The sequence below is a fragment of the Pagrus pagrus genome, assembly GCF_965226575.1.
Source record: "Pagrus pagrus genome assembly, chromosome: 11".
Taxonomy (NCBI): domain Eukaryota; kingdom Metazoa; phylum Chordata; class Actinopteri; order Spariformes; family Sparidae; genus Pagrus; species Pagrus pagrus.
The window spans coordinates 32,762,085-32,784,023 of record NC_140195.1 but is presented as its reverse complement, the minus strand read 5'-3'; the positions used below and the strand labels follow the sequence as shown (position 1 = coordinate 32,784,023).

At 39.9% G+C, this 21,939-nt stretch overlaps 1 protein-coding gene across 14 annotated transcripts; it reads right to left on the bottom strand.

The window, feature by feature from the left end:
- Positions 1–1,268: 1,268 nt before the first annotated feature.
- On the bottom strand, positions 1,269–10,913 carry LOC311265852 (uncharacterized protein). Of its 14 annotated transcripts, none has more exons than XM_084367906.1 (15): positions 9,078–10,910; positions 7,917–8,092; positions 7,400–7,613; positions 6,819–6,894; positions 6,353–6,628; positions 6,150–6,224; positions 5,788–5,848; positions 5,453–5,547; positions 5,032–5,226; positions 4,737–4,823; positions 2,875–3,134; positions 2,610–2,735; positions 2,360–2,494; positions 1,676–1,787; positions 1,269–1,503 (listed from the first exon to the last, which is right to left on the bottom strand). In XM_084367906.1, the coding sequence occupies exons 8-15, from the start codon at positions 5,544–5,546 to the stop codon at positions 1,307–1,309; spliced, it is 1,206 nt and encodes a 401-aa protein (XP_084224032.1). In that variant the 5' UTR covers position 5,547; positions 5,788–5,848; positions 6,150–6,224; positions 6,353–6,628; positions 6,819–6,894; positions 7,400–7,613; positions 7,917–8,092; positions 9,078–10,910; the 3' UTR covers positions 1,269–1,306. The 14 variants fall into 14 exon arrangements, 8 of the variants coding, with proteins under 8 accessions (XP_084224032.1, XP_084224031.1, XP_084224030.1 ...); XM_084367905.1 differs by having other exon boundaries at positions 6,353–6,894; positions 9,078–9,269; positions 10,549–10,910; XM_084367904.1 differs by having other exon boundaries at positions 6,353–6,894.
- Between the last annotated feature and the right edge of the window lie 11,026 nt (positions 10,914–21,939).

The following is a 21,939-nucleotide window of genomic DNA, read 5'->3' as shown; positions in this document are numbered from 1 at the left end:
CTGTGCAATTATACAAAGAACCAGCGCATGCAGCTTTTACAAATCTTACAATATACAGAACAGACACATGCATGCGCACGCACAGACACACACATACACATACACACACACACACACACACAGAAACTTAGTCATAAACTTTAGAAAAAAGGAAGGTTTTTAACCTGCTTTTAAAAATGCTCAGTGTAGGAGCGTCTCTCAGGTCCTCAGGCAGGGTGTTCCATTTACTTGGGGCATAGATACAGAAGGCAGCCTCCCCTGCTCTAGAGTTAGTACGAGGGATGGTTAAAAGACCGCTGCCGGTGGACCTGAGAGTTCTTGCTGGTTCATATCTGATGAGCATGTCTTTTATATACTGAGGTGCGAGGCCATTTAGAGCTTTATATACAAGTAGCAGAATCTTAAAATCAATTCTAGTTTTGACGGGGAGCCAATGTAGGGATCTAAGAACAGGTGTAATGTGTTCGAACTTTTTTGTTCCAGTGAGAACGCGTGCAGCCGCATTTTGAATTAACTGTAATCGCTGTACAGCTGATTTTGGGAGGCCAGTAAATAGACCATTACAGTAGTCTAGTCTACTTGTTATGAATGCATGAATTAATTTTTCAGAGTCTGCTTTTGACAGGAAGCCTCTTAATTTTGAAATATTTTTTAAATGATAAAAAGCGGATTTTGTGATGTGATTGGTATGGCTCTTAAAGTTTAGATCACTGTCTATGATTACACCCAGATTTCTGGCTTCACTTTTGCTCTCCAGGGACAGAGAACTGAGATGAGCTGCAATTCTCTGTCTCTGAGCCTTTGCACCAAAGATGAGTAGTTCTGTTTTATCTTTGTTCAGTTGTAAAAAGTTCTGTGACATACACAGGTTAATGTCCTCAATACACTGGTTTGATTTTAGAATGTTACATGAAGTACAAAAACTTTATGGAATGTGCACCTACACAAGCCCAAAGCCTGAACTAACGGAACTAGGGGCCATCATTAAGTCACGATGGAACATCATCATCTCACTCCCCATAAGAAACTAGAGGAGCCGAGATATCTGATTCATGATCATGTCACAGTAGCACCTTAGCAGCTAGATTTAAGGTAATGACAAATGGCAATAACTGGAGAACAAGTGCACAGATTGAAAAAAAAAAGTAAACATAACCAGTGTACTGGTATAAGACAAACACCAACTCAACATCCACATCTCTCATTTACATTTAGTAGGACAAGCTGCCAGAGAACTGGATGTAAGAAAGATGGCAAGAAAACCTCTGTAACTCAATAGTTAATGTAATTTAATCATGTTAATCAGTTAATCATGAATGTTAATCATCATTAAGTCACGATGGAACATTTTGTATGTCTGGTAGTGGCTGGGGAGCTTCAACTTGAGGAAGCAGGTGAGAGCCACAGGGTACGTTGAGGTGACAACCTCAACCACAAGTTTTTTCGTCAGCTGCTCCCACCCGACCCAGAACTTGATGAGATCATGCAGCACCTCTGGAGATGCTATGGAAGAGAAAAATTTGACACCTCAAATGCATTGCACCTCATATTTCTGTGCATCAGTACTGCCATCTCTTAAGCTGCAATATGTTTGCTCTTATTCTTAGTCCCAGCATCCAAGCAACTAGGTGCAAAATGAGATGATGAATGCAATACAAGAAACAAGGACCGTTACCTTCCTCTATGAACTTCCTCAAAAATCCAGTGATGAGACTGACTTTCTCCAGTGGAACAGGGTCATCTTCATCCTCGTTGCTGTCACAACTGGGTTGTGGCCAGACAATGTGCTGGATCACAGTCAAAGGTGTTTCATGTTAACACTGAAACAGCTGTGGAATGATTTTTAAAAAAGTACTGATGACTTGTTTATGAATTTACACACAACTGTAACAGATTAGAAAAATTTAATTACACAGTCTTTGCAATGGGCTATCCATGAGTTTCAAATGTAGTCCTACAACCTGCCATGTTGAGGACCCACAGGTGTTTCAAACTAATTAATTGGTCCTACGTCAATCAGAAACACAACTCAAATTGAAACACCTGTGTTGGTCCTCAACATGGCAGGTGTAGGACTACATTTGAAACTCATGAATATGCCGAGCTGGCTGAAATCCAGGAAGTAGTGGTACTTCCTGGTTAGTACTACCTGAATTTCAGCCAGCTCCTTTATTTCCTGTCTTACATGATTGGCAAACTGATGTGTGTCTGACTAAAAAAAAAAAAAAAAAAAAAATCTGACACACCTGGCTGGCTGAAATTCAGAAAGTACCAACCAGGAAGTACCACTACTTCCTGGATTTCAGCCAGCTCGGCATATAGCCCATTGAATACATCCAATAGACAAGAGGGAGCTTACTTGTGAGTTAAGCTCCTCGTGTCTTGGAAAGATTACGTGATGGACATCTGGCCTTTCTGAAACAAGTGGCCAGATTCCTGTTTGTTTAAGGCCTTTTCGGATCTGTTTGATAGGCTGTTTGATTCGACGAAGTACCTGCAAACAGATTTGACAGGTGGAAGGACAACATTCCTAATAAGGGACAATAAAAGTCTGAAGTCTAAGTCTACTACTTTATCAAGTCACAAATGTGGATTTGTGAAATGCTTACTGCATGTGTAAGGAGTTCCTGGAACAGCCAGTCATGATTGGTGGAGGTTGGAATAGGAAGATCCCAGGACAGGCAAAGATCAGTCACACGGCTGGTTTCTGCTACAGTAAGTTCTGCTTTCTTGAGCTAAATCAGGTAGACAAGACATTCACAAAAAGTAATATTTTAAGAGTGACATGCAAAGATACCTTGAAAGGTACAGTATAAACAGCCCAAATCTGGACAGGAAATGCTTTGCAATTCACATCAAGTGAGTGGTACTCACAAAACCAATAGTTTCACGATGATCAAGATCAGGACAGTCTTGCAGGGTCAGTGCTGCTGCTGCAGTGTCAGTGCTGCCGCCAGTCAACAGAGTCACCACAGGCAAACTGAGTCCTGATAAACCGATACCACTGTGCAAGAAAGAATGACCCATTATCCGACCTGCCATCTCAAATAGGCTGCTTTCCCGAAGCACAGCAGCTGCAGAGGGAACCTGATGTTCTTTTTCCCCTTCGAAAATGTTTGTAAGAGCAGCAGAGCCTTAATAAAAAAGGAGAAAAGTATTTACAGATCAGTGCAGATTAGGGTTGTCACGATACCAGAATTTCAGTAGTCGATACCAATACCTGTGAATTTCCACGATTCTCGATACTAATTCGATACCACAATTTTTAAAAAAAACAACAGAACCCATGTACTTTTAAATTCACTAATTTATTGAAAACTGCTTCAAACTGTCAAGTATTTAACACCACTGTGCTTCAACATCTTTTTGCACAGAATTTAAATTGCAGTACCAGCTGCCAACTGCCAAAAGGTACTTTTAGTTTAAATAACATAAGGTAAGAGACTGTCAGACAGTATCTCATCATGTCGCCTTACGTATAATGACGCAGACCGTATCGTTACATTACGTTAAACATCTACATGAGTGAGCGACTGAGCGAGAGTAGAAGCCTGCGCCCCAGCTCACTCTCATGCCCAAATGACGGAACGTAGGCATATTCGGGTTAACGTATGACGTGACACAACAGTGATAGTAAACGGAAACTCACTCGAAACTCACTGAATTCTCTAAACAAGTCGGGGTGCCTGTCTTTGAGGTGTCTGGCCATGTTTGACGTGCTTCCTCCTTTCGTTTGAAAACTTCTGAGGCACTGTTTGCATGTCGGCTTGTTTGAGTCTAGAATTGCTCCGTATTCATCCGCCTCGAATGCAAAATATTTCCACACGCGACTCTTAGTACCTGTCTTGTCGACGAGCCGACGTGTTGTGCTTTCACTCTCACTTGCTGAAGCCATTTTTTCTAAGACGGCAGCTTTCCTTCTTCAGCGCCGCTGACTGCTCTGTGCTGCTCACGCGTATACTGCCCCCGTCAGTTCTGCCAAGAATCGACACGGCTCGCCGAGTGAAAAGTTGCATATTCGGTTCTGACGTTACCAGAAAAAAGCAAGTATCGTATTATTTTTTTCATGTCGGCATCGAATTGGTACCGAAGTATCGGTTCTTGTGACAACCCTAGTGCAGATCTTAACAGGTACTGTAATTGGAATCCTACTTTGTCATTCTCACACACTGTACTCAAAGTATGGACTTTTACCGTCATGTCAAACAGAGTACACCCAGCTCAGAGGTGTAAAATGAATCAGTTTAACTAATTTTTGTCTGTTTTGGTGTAACTTTTAAATAGTGTAACATTAGCAGAGGTTACAGAGGTGGTCCTGCAGTATAGAATAATGGTCTGTTTGGCTTGTGAATGCTTTTTCTGCATTATAAATTTTGTGATCTTTTGTGTTCTGTCTGATCTTTGATATAATCTGTCTGTACTGTTGATTGTCCATGGATGCAATGGGTCTAGCTTAGTCCAAGTCCAAGTCAAAGTTTCCCATGGGAACAATAAAGTATATCTATTATCCAGTGCCATCACATGTTGGTCAAGCTGTTTGAAAACATGCATGATCACAATGACAGACCAAATTCTTTGGAGTTTTATCAAAATGAAGCTGAATGTTTACATGTCAATATTAGTCATTGATGAAATTAGTATCAAAGGAATAGGCTACAAGCAAAAGAGAAAACACATGTTTAAAAATGCACATATTCCTACAGAAGGTAATATGTACACTCTCTACACATACAAACCTAAATTTATAGAGAAGCCAGTCTTGAGTTTCTGCATGGCCATTGACAAAACATGTCTTTTGACACCATCGCCAACTGCTGCATCTCCTTGAAAATTAAGATGATCTCGGATTAATCAAACAGAATGATATCCAATACATATATACACACACACACATACAGTATATATATATATATATATATCTTCTGTAGATTAAGGAACATGCACTCAACTCCCATGATTTAAAGTAAATAAGTATACACTTATTCCACATGACCATCTATAATCAAAGAATGGTGCACTTGTTAGTAATACCTCTCAACCTGCACTTCAAAGGAGCAGCCCAGTTAACATCATGTTGTTTATAGAATGAAATCAATGCATTGTCCTGTTCTTCTGCATCAAACGTGTCGACTGCCAGAAAGAGATGTGGGCATTCGGCATTATGGCGCAGCAGTTCTTCTCGGAACAACTCACAAGCTTTCAAGGGGTCCAATTCATTCACCCATTCTGAAAATGTAATTTTAAAAAAAAATGAAGAAGAAGGGGGGGGTTGGTGCAAAGGAACTTCCAAATGATACACTCACATCAGCTAACATCACTTAGAGACTACATCTGTCATATAAACAATGACAGTTGCATCTGCATTTTGAAGGATTATTTTACAGTATGAAACTTAATGTGTATGTTTTAGGATTGTTCTTAAAGATATTGGTTGTAGCTCTTTTTTTGTCACCTGCTGACACTGGTGTTGGTTTTGGTAAGTGTGGAACTGAGGGTCCTGGCAATTCCTCTCCGTTGGCTGCTTCACTGTGGTCAGCAACAGCCATTCTTATGACAGACAGAATCAAATTTAAAGATTACTTGAAAACAGAGACAAATCATGATCACATTTCAGTTAGACAACTCTTGAATGAGAAAAAAAAACATTCACTCCACAATTCCCACCTCTGGAATTCACAGGATATAGGAGTAATATAGTTAGGGGTCACACACTCTACACGTTCTTCATCCCACTCAAAGAAACGTCTTTACTTTCCATCTTTAACATAAATCTGTTTAACTTCTTACCCATCACAACAGGTACTTGCATGAGATGGGAGTTCAAAAAATCCTCACAAATTTGGCAAAGCTGGAAGACATGGAAAAAGGTCAAAAATTAAAAAAAAAGAAAGAAAGAAAGGAAGGATGTAATTATAATCAGAAAAATGTCATGATTAATAAACCTCTCTGACATGTGATATTTGCTAAGCTAAGAAATAGTACTATGATCACAGTGTGTCTATGACAACGTGAATTTGGTGAGATGTGTTGTCAGGGGACACCCTTTCTATCCAAAGCACCGCTGTTCCAAACAATGAAAAAGAAGAAGAATAAAAAAGGTATTTTTACTAAATTGAAATTGCAAAGTAACATAAAACAGCACTGATTACCTGCATCTCTGTGGGTGGTGCATCTGACAATTCGACGTCTGGTGCGTCTGACAGTTCGACGTCTGAGCACGACATCTCCAAAAGAGAAAAGAAAGAAAAAAAAATTAAGACAGCTGTTGCTATACTGGAAAGTCATGTGCACAAACTTTAATTAAGTACACACTTATTTGACAAATGAGAGAAATATTGTAATAACAGCTTACAGTTGTTGCTACATTGCTACATTCCTCCACATGTAGAGGCAACAGCTGCAGGGGCATTTTGGTGCCACATGTTATACATCTCGAGTGTGGCATCTTGGAGAACTCTTGACAGTCATACGGCAGTGGCTGTGTGTCTAACTGCTCCTGAAGTGGAACTATATACACCATGTTTTTGCCATTGTTGGTTGCAGCTTTGAGGAGACGAGTAGAGTAACCTTCCGAGTCGGTGGGAATTATTGAAAGTCTCCGCCGCCCAACAACATGAACTAAGGGGATCTGCCATGATCCACCAAAGAGATTGCAGAAAAAATATGCATAATATGTCTGCTTAAAATACGTTGTACCATGTCTGACAACTTACTCTACAACATGAAGAGTGATGTGTATGATAATTCAAGTAGGGCTTTGAATGTGAATAACATTACCTGCCATATTTTACATCAGTGGAGATTGAGAAAAATTCTACCTGTGCTCTTGTAGAACATCCACCCCCCTTTTAATGTTTTTAGTTTGGGGAACTCCTCCTCCAGTACAGCCACAAGCTATGAAACAAAGGCAAGTCAGTAAGTCAGTGAATGGGCCCTTAATGTCCCCTTGTCATAAATCAGCATCAATGCTGACTTATGGTATGGAAATTACCCACCGTATATACAGTTGTGAGGCAAAATACAGGGGATGCTCTTGGAACAAGGGTGTTAAAAAATGTAAAAAACAACAACAGAGGGACCAGCTAGTGTCAACAACATTGTGTAGTCAAGGTAACGTGAAATTTAAGTGCTGTCCCATTCCCATCACGGCATCTGGACCCTTTTAGACTCTCACACTCACTTACAGCTGATGTCAGTTAAATCTCTGAAGGCTCACAGCCTGAGTTTTTAGGGGCAGAATAGAACTGGGCCCATGACAAGTTATCAAAAATCCAGTAGTCCATCCAACAGTCATACCCACAAAATTGTTGCTAGATAAATATTACAGTATTTTGTCAAAACCTTCATATTGCCCTATATCAAGCGTTCTACAATGCTGTATACAACATAATATGATTACCTCATCGTGTTTTAAGTTGTCTGCCATGTTTATCATTCTTTTCCCAAGGCCTGCATGGGCAAGTTCCAATTCCTCTGAACCTTTTGGGGTTAACTGTGTAGGTTCAGGGAGGACATAAATATGGAAATCCGTCTTCTTCGCAGTCGGGGGGGTGGGTGTGTAAAATCTCCTTTTCCCTCTTGGCTGATTGTTATTGAACATGCCAGGGAATTGCCTGATGTGGAAATGAGAAAAAGATTATGTTAGGTACTGTAAACCAGGCAGTCTACATTACAATGAGACAATTATAAAAATGTATGGCTTTAGTTGATGGTTTTTACTTCATTGTCAATTATCAAGATTACAATTAACTAATTAAAAGCATGCCAGACATCAATATTCAGTACTCTAGAAAATAAAAACCACTGTCATGTTAACCTGTGTCAATTAATAAACACTACATGACCATAAGCTTCATCTACATACCAAGATCATTGTTGGACTTGCAGTGATTAATCTTTAACTATACATGCATCACCTTTTCATTGCCTGCTTCACCCTATTGTCGCTTGTTGCTGGACTAGGGACAGGGGAGCCTGCTGCCCTGACTGGCGTGCTCTGAGGTGGACCTGAGGTTGTGGAGGGCGAGGACAGCTCCCTCGCCAAGAGCTGCGCAATGGCATGGGCAGCCTCCTCAACTCGAGAAGATAATCCCTGTCAATCAACCAGTTCATGTCCACTTACGTTAACTTAACTCATTCAATGCCAGAATTCTTTCCCTCCCAGTGCCAACACTTTTGAGAATTTCTACTTTTTTTGAAACAGCCACAGAATATGTTGTGCTGTGACTAAAATGACACAGAATATCTCATTTCAAAAGGGGGGGCTCTCTCTTTCACCAGGAAAAAACTGAGATTGCAGCATGTTCCACCTTTTCATTATCCTCATTTCAATACAGCCTGTTTTCTCCAAATTCAGCAAGTTAAGGAGACATTTTCAAGCAGTAATAATAGGCTCAATAAATACATAAATAAATAAATACAGTAATGTGGAGATGTAAATAATAATGATCAGACCGGAGACGGAGGTGAGTCTGTCTCCACACAACTAAAAACACAGAGGTTGCTAAGCAACCATGTAAACGCTACAGAACCCGGACACAGCATCTCATTAAAAAGGTACAAGTCCTCTGGTACCTGGGAGAATGTCTCTCCTATCTTCCCTATAGTGGGTCACCACTGTAGGCTACTTTTTTACAGTCCTATCCAAGTGCAGATGTGAATATGCACCAGAAACACCACTTTGGGAACAGATTTCTTTTACACACTGAATAAAAATAAAAAGCCTCTTTCATTCAAGTGTAAATTTTGCGTGATTGCGTGATCAGTGGGTCGGTGCGTTCATCCTGCGGCTGGATAAACGTGAGCACATGGCTTCATCACGGTAGCCGGACGGCAGAGCCTCGTCCTCGCTGTCGCATTCCATTATGAATGTTGCCTGATCGCTAGTCACGACAAACGGAAAACTTCAATTCGCTTTACCACTTCGACCGCCCAACGAGAAACCATGCTTGCAATGCTAGTTACACCTCACATGTCTCTAATAATTTTCTCGTCACGATTCATGCTAAACAGTCATTCATAATTCTGGAATATGACTTATGTAAAAGATTCACAAGAAATTAGTACTTTTTACTTACACTTGAACTGCCAGAGGCCATCTTTCCTCTTCGCCGTCCTGCTAGCTTCCAGCCTCTCGCCCAAACAGCACGGGCTGCCTGCCTGCCCATAGATATATATATAAAGGCTAGATGTCTTACGGCGGAGTCTAGAACGTCCTCACAGGTCGGCCATCTTGGTACAGGTTAGCTTTCCGGCTGTATCTGTGTAACCTAAGGTAAAGTCAGTGATCTGCACAAACCTAATACTCTTATCTCGCTGAAACCTTGACGGATTTACAAACAGTTTGGTTTCTTACAAACGTCATTAACGTGGTTATAATTCTGGATGCTTGATAATGTTGAAATCTCATCTTTTCTCTTCGAAGAAATCATCACAGTTTTAGTTTGAAGGATTTTTAGCTCGTCTTCTGGGTTTATAATGGGTGTGTATTGCGTGAGCTAGAGTGCGTGACATCATCGCTAGAGTGGAGAGCAGCTGCAAAAACTTTAGAAAAAACTCTCTTCAGCTTGATTTGGGTCCCACATCTTTTACTTCACACAGACAATATATACATAGAAATGTAGGACATCTTGTTGGCTTTCAGATGATGGTCTTATTTCAGATGTAGGACTTAAACTTTTGGCTGTAGAAGCCCTCGAGCGACAAGCACTCCAGCAACTCCCCCATAAGCCGCAGTGTTAACTTTGAGCCTAAATTTCTGGAGGAGAGCAGACGGTACCGGTTTTGTCTCTCGCTCTGGCTCCCTCATTTTTCACTCTACAGAAATAAAAAACACACCACAGGTTCAGCAATGTCTCCTGTTACTCACTGTATACATATTTTGGCCATAACCATTACACTTTTGTCTAGACCTGCAGGTGTTTGGGAGGTGTTTTCTCATTCATCCTTATGGGGAATTTTTCAAATTTCATTTTACCACTGCTTCAGCATACGTTCAGCTACAGAAACCGTTCAACTATCAACATGTTCAGCTCTTTAAGCTCTTTCAGCCTTGAACTGTTCAGCTTTTTAGCTTTTCAAGTTTTTCAAATATTAAGCTTTTTCAAAAATAATAGTAATATGGAAGCAAATGTGAAAATCCTCAAATCCTCTTCAAAACTCATCCACTTTCAACCTCTTCTTGTGTTAAAATATTTTCATTCAAAATTGGAAATATGGACTTGTATGGTTATTCGTCTCAAGGCCTCAATTATTCATAAGTATGCAGTGTCATAAATATATCTCTGTGCAGGGTGGGGATTTCAACATGCAGCATTTCTTGATGTGTAGCCTATTTGTAAAGGGAAATATTGTAGTCTACCTATTTTAGAACATTATTCTATTTTTTAGAACATAACATGATTATCTATAAGTATGCAGTGTCATAACTACATCTTTGACGTTTATAACAAACCAAACCGTTTGAAAATCGGTTGAAAATTGAGCAAGTTATGGATATTTAAAAAGTACGTTTCATTACCAACACAATGTTATGGGTGAGCGAGCTACCTGTACCAAGATGGCCGACCTGTGCGGACGTTCGACTCCGTTGGCCAGCAACGCGGACGAGACATCTAGCCTTTATATAAGGCTCGTTCGAGATGAGCCAGGCCTGCGCAGAATCGATCACCGACGACCACCGCACAATGCATGCCGGTTAGATTTGTGTCCGACTTGATCCCGACTTGCTCTGACGTCACTGACGCGCCTGCAACGATAACCTCGTGAGATCAAGGCGGCCGCAGTCTTTAGAGCCAGGCGCCGCAGTTGCTCTCCACCGACTGCAAGACCTCAGGGCATGATGGGAAACGCCTGGCTGTCGCCTGATCAAAGAGCTGATTGGCTCTTAGTTAGGACTACGTTCAGTCGACAATTCTTATTTTCTGTGTATTGGTTAATGAATGATTAATGTAATTGGTTATGACTGTCACCGATTAATGTTAGATTATATGAATCTCATGTGCAATGAAGGTTTAATCTGTTAACAGACATATTTTTTGTGGTTGATATACTGTATATAATTACAAATATAAATACATCAATGAATAAAGATTATAAGAAACCTTTGCTGCTTGTCCTCCCCATGTGTAGCCTATATATGTACAGTAGCTGTGAGAACGTTTGGACTGTTAATTCAGCAGTTCAATTTCTTAAATTTAGGGATTGTATGATTTATAAATGACAGTGTCTTTATATAAATCTACTTTGTAGGCAATTCTTGTTCAATAAATTACTTCCAAGGGCTGAAATCTGCCCAGTCGTTCTGACTCTCACCTCAGTCATAACAGTGGCATCGTTAAACAAATAAAAAGTTATGATTGACACATTTAGACCACAGTGAAAAGTAGTTCTCATTTTAGAAAAATCCACTTTGTATGACCTCAAAGTTTGTATTTCTATTTGTTACATTTGTGAGATTAAATATTAAAAATCACACCGCATCCCATCTGCCCATTAAGAGGATTAACACAGTGTAATTCATGTGCAAAGTGGAAAAATAAGGGGATCTCTTCTGCTCCAATTTCATCAGCGATCAAGAACGCATGTGCAGTTTCTTCAGCCGTAGCTGTCCGAACGTGTTGTGCAAACTACAGATAGCCTACAGATGGATCTGACAGGATGTAAATATTTCTGTGACTTCCTGTATATTCTTTGACGGCGGCTGGAAACTGTCCGACTTGACTGCAGCTTTTTGCCACTGCCCCCTGCTGCTGCCGCCTGGTCTCGTCCACCTTCCAGGCGAGGCGCAGTTCATCTCGAACGAGCCTATGTGCCTGCCCATAGACATATATACGTAGACGCCTCATTGAGCGCTGGACCGTACGTCAACGTCGCCGCCATATTGGAGGAGGCAAACTGGAGCGATCGGGGAAGATGCCTCATTCGTGTGCTGCTTGGAAATGTTTCAACCGTTTCACAATCGAAACCAGATCCCATGGGATTACCTTTCACAGGTAAGACTGAACAATTACTTTTGATTGTATTTGATCATTATAACATCATTTTGAGAACAGAATGTGCTTACTTTGTGGATAATACTACAAAGTCCCGCGCATAATACTATGAATTCCCGCGGTGAAACCAGCCTCCAAACAACGAAGAAGTCAATCTTATTTAACTAAATTGCCCCGAACTAACTACTCTGATTGTTGTAAGTTGCTTAGCTAACTTTTCTCATACTATGTAGGTTTCCCAAAGATAAAGGGCTGAGAGAGCAGTGGGAAACAGCTCTGAGAAGGGAAGGGTTTTCTGCTAGCTCATCATCCAGGCTCTGCAGTGAGCACTTCAGACAGGAGGACTTTGACAGAACAGGTCAGACCGTCAGGATCAGAGATGGAGCTGTTCCTTCTGTCTTCTGTTTCCCAGCTCATCTCCAAAGGGTAGGTGTATCACTAGGCTGTAAGGATTAGATAAGTCAATGCCACACATATATGTATGTATATCCTGTATGAATGTGAAGGAATCAATGATGTATTTTGTGAGGTAATTTCAATATTTTATCCTTCAATTTAGCCTGTGGCTACCAGGACGTCTCAGACCTCGAAGAAGGCTGAAGAGAGCTTCTCAGTGGACTGTTCACAGCTCGTCCAAGAGACCAAACCCCTGCCTGTGCCCAATGTTGTGAGTAATAAGTACTAGCTATACCTCAAACAGCTGTGAGTATCATGATTCTGGTTATATTCAAACCTCTTGTCACCCCCACCACTTCCCACTCTGTCACTCTTTCAGATAGACTCACGTACAGACACGTGCATACATTGAAACATGTCCTTGACACACACACACACACACACACACACACACACACACACACACACACACACACACACAGTGCTGGCAGTTCAACTGAGGAGTGATGAGATTAAGAACGTAGGACAGTTGAAAGCACATTGTACTAGCAGAGATGTGATGGACTGTGACTGAGTGATGTAATATAAACATGACATTTATTTATGATATTTTCATACTTGTTTTTCCTACTAGGACCACTCCTATACACTGCCTTCATCACCTGACGATCTGAGGGCCAGACTCAGTGAAGCCTTAGCTAGGGTGGAGAGTCTGGAAAGAGAGAAGAGGAACGCGAAGGACAGAGAAAGGAGGGCAAAGAACACTGTGTGTGGACTTCTGGAGGATCTCAGGGCGAAGAAAATTATAAATGAAGAGTTGAAAGAGCGGCTCGATTTATACTCAGGTAAAATGAAAATATAAATTTGGAGAGAATTTGAACTTAAGTGTATCATACTTTCCAATCTTTGTTAAGACTCCTAGTTGTTTCAAGGGTACTTACTAATTAGACTGTTCTAATTGAATTTCAGATCTTCCAATAAACCTCCTGTCAAAACAGAGCCACGAATACACCAAGGACCAGAGGGAGTTTGCTGTCACTCTCCACTTACATGGTCCGAAGGCGTACAACTATCTGAGAGAATCTCTCCATATTAATCTCCCACATCCACATACATTGCAAAGGTATTGTTCATGTTATATGAATCATTTTTTCTCTTTTTTAATCCTGTTTTGACTGAAGAGAGTGAAAGGTGGACATAGCTACACTTATCTTTTATTAACATTATCATGACTAAATTATGATAAACAATAAATAGAGGGCCTTAAATAGATCCCACTCTCTGAGGTTAATTGTTTGCCACTGGGTACCGGCCAATACTGGTTCCAGTGATCAGCCGAAAAAATCCTGATCAGGGCATCCATGTTAAATAACTGCTTTTTCTTCTTACCAAGGTGGATGAGTTCTGTGGATGCCAAGCCTGGCCTCAACATGATGATGTTGGACATGTTGAAAAGAAGACAAGAGGAAGACCGAGCTAAATATGGATGTGTGTGTCTTATGTTGGATGCCATGGCCATTAAACAACATGTCCAGTATAATCCTCATACCCAGAAAATGTCTGGATTTGTGGATATGGGGGATGGTATGAATGAGACGGATGTTGCCACTGAGGCTCTTGTTTTTATGGTTGTTGGCCTACAAGGCCATTGGAAGGCTCCAATTGCCTACTACCTGACCAAGTCCCTTTCGCCAGAGACACAGGAGGTTCTACTTGTTCATGCGTTGGAGGAACTGCATGAGCGCGGCATAAGAGTGGTATGTGTCACAATGGATGGGCATGCCTCCAATGTGCGCATGTGCAACCAACTTGGGTGCCAGCTAAAGGGAAATCCTGTTGAGCCTTTAAAAACATTCTTCCCACATCCGGTGACTGGTGACAGGGTGTTTGTGATGATGGATGCTTGCCACATGTTAAAGTTGGCACGGAATATGCTGCAGGCTTACAGTCCAATAACCAGCACCACAGGCCAGATCAACTGGAGATACATTGTTCATCTGAACACTGTCCAAACAAAAGATGGATTGCATGCTGCAAACAAGGTGTCAAACAAGCATGTGAATTTTGACTCACAGAAGATGAAAGTGTCCCTGGCTGCACAGACACTGAGTCGCTCTGTGACAGTGGCTCTGCGCACACTGAGGGACCTTGGCTATTCACAGTTTCAACACTGTGACGCAACAGCTGAATTCATTGAGGTAATACTAACATAATACTAATAGTAACATACACGCAAACCAAGGCTGCAAGAATGTTGCTAAAATGTGTATCACAATTTTTCTTCCTAAGAATTGTGCTCATGATTTTTGTTATTCAAAAAAGAGGAGGCTGACTAATGTGTTCCCAACTTCTTCTTTCCCGCTTGTTCTACACAACGTGCTGTATCTGGTTACTAAAGCTACAGGGACTGACAGCGGACTGCAATCAAAAGCTTATAAAAGCTCCCCGTAGTCATTTAGAAATGCGATCACCTACATATGTTGAGATTGGGTTTTTAACGATTAATCGTGCAAACCTTTTTTTTATTTAACATTTACTGGCCATGCTCCAAATAGTAATTCCTTTTTATATTTTAGAAATTAGGCTAATGACCCATGGGAACATGTTATTGTTTATGGTGATGATTCAGATGCTTCCTGTTAATGCAGACATTTGCTTTTAGATAATTGACAGGCTCTTCGACATCATGAACAGCCGCAATCCCCATGCCAAAGGGTTCAAAGCTCCCCTGGGTTCTTTGAATTGGGCAGAGAGTGTAGAGTTCTTGTTGAGAGGCAGGGACTACTTGATGAGTTTGGTGATGAAAGATGGCACACCCCTTCACCGATCAAAGAGGTTTTAGGAAATAATGAAGCTTTTGTTTGCATGAAGAGTTCATAAGTTTATGACATCAAGTTCATATGATGTTCTTTTAGGCTGGGCAATATGGATAAAACCATATGTAATTTTGATCAAATACCTCTGTTGATATAGAGAGAATATTGTAGGGGTGACTATTGGTGCTTTTACACAATATTTATATATTATAATATTATTATATGTATAATGATATATTGCCCAGTCCTATTATGTTCTCTTGTTCCATATGCTGCATCATAAGTTCATATGATGCTTTGTTCTCTGGTTCCAATGTTTTTGCAGTCTCCTGTTTTGTTTCTGTTGGACTTCTATCTTCAGTGTTTTTCATTCCTTAGAGGTGTCATAATGGTATGTATGGCAGTGTTGATGTTTTCAAGCTTTCCCTTTTCTGCTATAATATTGTTTCTTGTTGTTTTAACATCTACAAATGAACAAAATCATGTACTGCTCTATTGAGGTATCTTGGTTTGCCATGATAATATTGACAAAACATTTCCTTGTGAAGGTACCTATCGGTCATGGGGTTCATCATCAACATTGACACCCTGATGTTGATGATTCCAGAACAGCTTCAGCGTCAGCGGTACATCTGCACCTACCGCTTTAGCCAGGATCACTTGGAGCTCCTCTTCAATTCAATCAGGGCATCAGGTTGGGATTTCATTTTTATATATATATATACACATATATGTATATGTGTATATATATATATATATATGTGTGTGTGTGTGTGTGTGTGTGTGTGTGTATATATATATATATATACATACACATACATACATACATACACATGTATGTATATATATGTATATATATATGTATATGTATATATTTTTATTTATGTATTTATTTATTTTACCATGTGGTTTGTCTTTATGTATGCATGTTACCATTTTCTCTATTTCTGCTAAAATATGACCTAAAACATGATTTGATTTTTAAACAAATCCTAAAGCTACATGTAAAAGACATGACGTGTGTGTGTGTGTGTGTGTGTGTGTGTGTGTGTGTGTGTGTGTGTGTGTTTTAGGGGGCTGGAATAACAACCCTACAGCAGGCCAATTCCAGGCCATCTTCCGTCGTCTGATGGTGCGGTGTGGTGTGTCTACAAGCACATCAGGAAATGTGGCAGCACAGGATGACACTGTGTCCCTGTCTGCTTTTGAGATGTGCTCTTCTCCACCCGCAGAACAAACCGAAGAGCTTCCATCCCCCTTTGCCAACATTCATGCCATTGTGTGTGACCACAGCTACTTACCAACCCGCTTTGGTGGCCTTGTGGACAATGCCCTTGTTTACATCTCAGGGTTTGTCGTTCGCCAAGTTTTGCAGAAGCTGTCATGTGATGTGTGCCGTGGTAGTTTGGTGATTGATGCTGTACCCGCATCCTTTGATCAGAGCTACCACTTGCTCACTCTGAAAAACAAAGGAGGGCTGATGATTCCTTCTGAGGGCACAGTGAAGGTGGTCAGATCAGCTGAGCGTTTCATTCGACAGTCAACATCAGGGCAAGCTGTCAAAGTGGCCTTGATCCGTCAGTTTGTCCGGGCTGAGATTGGTTCAGAGGATGTGTTTTTTCTTGGGGGCACATTCAAGAAACACAGTTTGGCATTGACCATCACCATTTTGTGCTGATGTCACTGGTTGCGTCTGTGTTCCACAAACTGAGGCTGCACCACATTGCCAAACTGAACACTCTTCAGTTACAGAGTGGCAGCACGAGGAAAAAGCTGTGCAAAACAGTACTATTCCAAGGGTTTTAGCTAACACACACTGCACCACATACAGTAGTTTGCCCCACTCACAAAGGACATATAAACGAGGGGGGAGAAATACAAAACAGCAAAAGGACAAACGGAGAAGATTTGTAGGGTCTGAAACTGTATGAAGTGACAGAGGGCATAGTATATTATATTTTGTATTATATTTAATATAGATCCGCTGATGTGTTGGGTGAGTGTCTGCTTTGTTTGGCTTTGGAGACATTAAACCGAGCCGTGTGACATCACTGGCTCTGTGACGTGATGGGAGGTCAAAGGTCACACAGTGTACCTTAAGCCTGAAATACATTATTCACATTATTATATATATTTTTTTTTCCTCCTATTTTCATTGAAGTAGCAGTCTATACAAATGTAAAACAAAATCTTAAAAAGAGTTTCATGTCCAAAACTGCCATAAAAATGCTATTTATTAATATTATTTTCAACTTTCACTGGGTTACATTTCCTGATAATGGCTGCAAAATATGAATTAATTTCAGGATTTTAACCCTTTAAATACCAGTTTTGTTTCCATGGTGCAACACAGAAATAGTTATTTCCCATACACTTAATATAAAGTATTTGTATGGCAGTTTTTGACTTTGTTTTTTGTACTAAATGTAGTCTTTTATAAGTTGCATAAAGGTTAAAGGAATAGTTCACTCTAAAACAAAATTCAGTCATTATCAACTCACCCACACGCTGATGAGAAGTCCGGTGTAGTTTCTTATTCCTCAAAGTGCAGCTGGAGACCTGGGGGGGGCAGGAATAATCCATATAACAAGCGTAAATGGCGTCCGAGAGGAAAAGGTCCATAAAGCTACACAAAAACTTTGTAATATTCCTCCATACTGCTCGTCTGCTGCAATCTAAGTGTCCTGAAGTGACGACATCCAGAGTTTACTCGAAACAACGTCATTAAGTACATTTTTCTAGCCTAAACAGTCACTATACTACATTTGCCTGGAGGCACGCTCCCATGTTCACGCGAGTCTCCCTCACAGCGTTGCATTATGGAAGCCGCGCCAGACAAGATGAACGAGACTCGCAATAGATACACTCAAAGTTCACGCGTCTATGTATATATGTCTATGTGCCTGCCCATAGACATATATACATAGACGCCTCATTGAGCGGGTTGGGCCGCTGCTGCGATACGTCGACGTCGCCGCCATATTGGAGGAGGCAGATCTGCCCCGTGAACTAATACAAGTGAATGGAGTGAACTTTATAAAGCTCGCTTCTACAAAGTGCTATAAGTTAATGTCTCTCATTTACACATTCACACACATACGGATATATTCAGGAAACAGATAGGAAACTAAAACAACGTTTGTACCGTTCTTTGATGATTTTAAACGTTATCAACTCCTCATATGTTTAGTAAACAGGTGGCCACCAAACCGCCGGATGTATTTTTATAATGTTTTCTCGAGTGTTTACAGCTGCCAAAGTATGTAACGCTGCTACTGTGATGATACATGACAGTTAAATATTTAATCTGTTTCTATAATAACCAGATCCTGACATGTAAATGAGACATCTGTGATAATAAACAGCACCAGCGTTTACATGATACTGATTTTGATGAATCGTTTTTATATCCAGTGATAAAACAGTGTGTCTGCCTGGCTGGCTTTTACATAGAGCAGGTCTAAACCGTACTCTTTGATTTAATAAAAAAAAAAAAAAAAACTCCTATACTTGTATCTATGTATTCTAAAGAATAAATATGTATATATATGTATATATATATATATATATGTATATATATATATATATATATATATATATATATATATATATATACATATACAATAAATAAATATATATATATATATATATATATATATATGTATATATATATATGTGTATATATATATGTATGTATATATGCACATACTTATATCTACACAGCTTTATGTGCCAGGAAACAAATTAAAGAACACATATACATACTTATATCTACACAGCTTTATGTGCCAGGAAACAAATTAAAGAACACATATACATACTTATATCTACACAGCTTTATGTGCCAGGAAACAAATTAAAGAACACATGTACATACTTATATTTATACAGCTGTATGTGCAAGGAAACAAAGAACATATATACCTACATATATTAATGATTACGATTATTATTATTACTATTATTGGTATACATATATATCTATGTATACCAATAATAGTAATAATAATAAAAAGTTATTTATATATATAAATAACTTTTTTTCCTTTTCTTTATGTATTATTTCATTTACATTTGTATACATTTTGTCTCATTTATTTCATTTACTCACTTAAATATATATATATACATACTTACTAAATATAATAAGCACAGTACCTCAAAATTGTACATGAATAAATTGTATTCAGGTTTTTTCATCACTGGTTCTTTGAAATTTTGACACAAAGATTTAAATTTTTACTGCAAATGAATATTGTTTTTCAGTCCCCTTGATTTCTAATAATCAGTGTCAGCCCTGAAAAAGCCATATCGGTCAACCCCTAATTAGTACTTCATTAATATTATACATATTAAAATCCTGAGTTTGAATTTCTCCTCCAAAAATACACATTGCCTCATTAACCCTGATCCAATTGTTGATACATTTTATGTTTTTTAATTTTCATTTTTGGATCATTTGGGCTGTATTAATGCATATTACATACATTCTGGCAAATGATAATCATGCATCCCATGTTATCAGGCTTTCATTCTTTGGTCCTGGATGAGTTTTTGTAATTTATTTTACTAGTTTTCACTTGATAGGGCAATTTACCTGTATTTATAGGCCAAATACATGCTATTTCCCTTGTGTCCTGTAGGGGACTTTGCCTCATTATGAAACTTAAAGGAATAGTTCACTCTAGAACGAAATTCAGTCATTATCGACTCACCCTCATGCTGATGATAAGTCCGGTGTAGTTTCTTATTCCTCGAAGTGCAGTTGGAGACCCGCGGGGGTACCCTCCGGCAGAAATAATCCATGTAATGAGCGTAAATGGCGTCCGAGACAAAAAGGTCCATAAAACTACACAAAAACTTTGTAATATTCCTCCATACTACTTGTCCGCTGCAATCCAAGTGTCCTGAAGTGGCGACATCCAGAGTTTACTCGAAACAACATCATTAAGTACATTTTTCTAGCCTAAACAGTCACTATGCTACATTTGCCTGGAGGCACGCTCCCATGTTCACGCGAGTCTGCCTCACAGCGTTTGCACTATGGAAGCCGCGCCAGACAAGATGAACGAGACTCGCAACAGATACACACCGGTATCCAGCTGTGACTTTCAAAGTTTCAAATCACCAGTGCAGCAGATCCCTCTTGTGTTTGTTTGTCGCTCGGTCGCTCACAGCAGGATGTAAATACCGGTGTGTATCTATTGCGAGTCTCGTTCATCTTGTCTGGCGCGGCTTCCATAATGCAACGCTGTGAGGGAGACTCGCGTGAACATGGGAGCGTGCCTCCAGGCAAATGTAGTATAGTGACTGTTTAGGCTAGAAAAATGTACTTAATGACGTTGTTTCGAGTAAACTCTGGATGTCGCCACTTCAGGACACTTAGATTGCAGCAGACGAGCAGTATGGAGGAATATTACAAAGTTTTTGTGTAGCTTTATGGACCTTTTCCTCTCGGACGCCATTTACGCTTGTTATATGGATTATTCCTGCCCCCCCCAGGTCTCCAGCTGCACTTTGAGGAATAAGAAACTACACCGGACTTCTCATCAGCGTGTGGGTGAGTTGATAATGACTGAATTTTGTTTTAGAGTGAACTATTCCTTTAACCTTTATGCAACTTATAAAAGACTACATTTAGTACAAAAAACAAAGTCAAAAACTGCCATACAAATACTTTATATTAAGTGTATGGGAAATAACTATTTCTGTGTTGCACCATGGAAACAAAACTGGTATTTAAAGGGTTAAAATCCTGAAATTAATTCATATTTTGCAGCCATTATCAGGAAATGTAACCCAGTGAAAGTTGAAAATAATATTAATAAATAGCATTTTTATGGCAGTTTTGGACATGAAACTCTTTTTAAGATTTTGTTTTACATTTGTATAGACTGCTACTTCAATGAAAATAGGAGGAAAAAAAAATATATATAATAATGTGAATAATGTATTTCAGGCTTAAGGTACACTGTGTGACCTTTGACCTCCCATCACGTCACAGAGCCAGTGATGTCACACGGCTCGGTTTAATGTCTCCAAAGCCAAACAAAGCAGACACTCACCCAACACATCAGCGGATCTATATTAAATATAATACAAAATATAATATACTATGCCCTCTGTCACTTCATACAGTTTCAGACCCTACAAATCTTCTCCGTTTGTCCTTTTGCTGTTTTGTATTTCTCCCCCCTCGTTTATATGTCCTTTGTGAGTGGGGCAAACTACTGTATGTGGTGCAGTGTGTGTTAGCTAAAACCCTTGGAATAGTACTGTTTTGCACAGCTTTTTCCTCGTGCTGCCACTCTGTAACTGAAGAGTGTTCAGTTTGGCAATGTGGTGCAGCCTCAGTTTGTGGAACACAGACGCAACCAGTGACATCAGCACAAAATGGTGATGGTCAATGCCAAACTGTGTTTCTTGAATGTGCCCCCCAAGAAAAAACACATCCTCTGAACCAATCTCAGCCCGGACAAACTGACGGATCAAGGCCACTTTGACAGCTTGCCCTGATGTTGACTGTCGAATGAAACGCTCAGCTGATCTGACCACCTTCACTGTGCCCTCAGAAGGAATCATCAGCCCTCCTTTGTTTTTCAGAGTGAGCAAGTGGTAGCTCTGATCAAAGGATGCGGGTACAGCATCAATCACCAAACTACCACGGCACACATCACATGACAGCTTCTGCAAAACTTGGCGAACGACAAACCCTGAGATGTAAACAAGGGCAT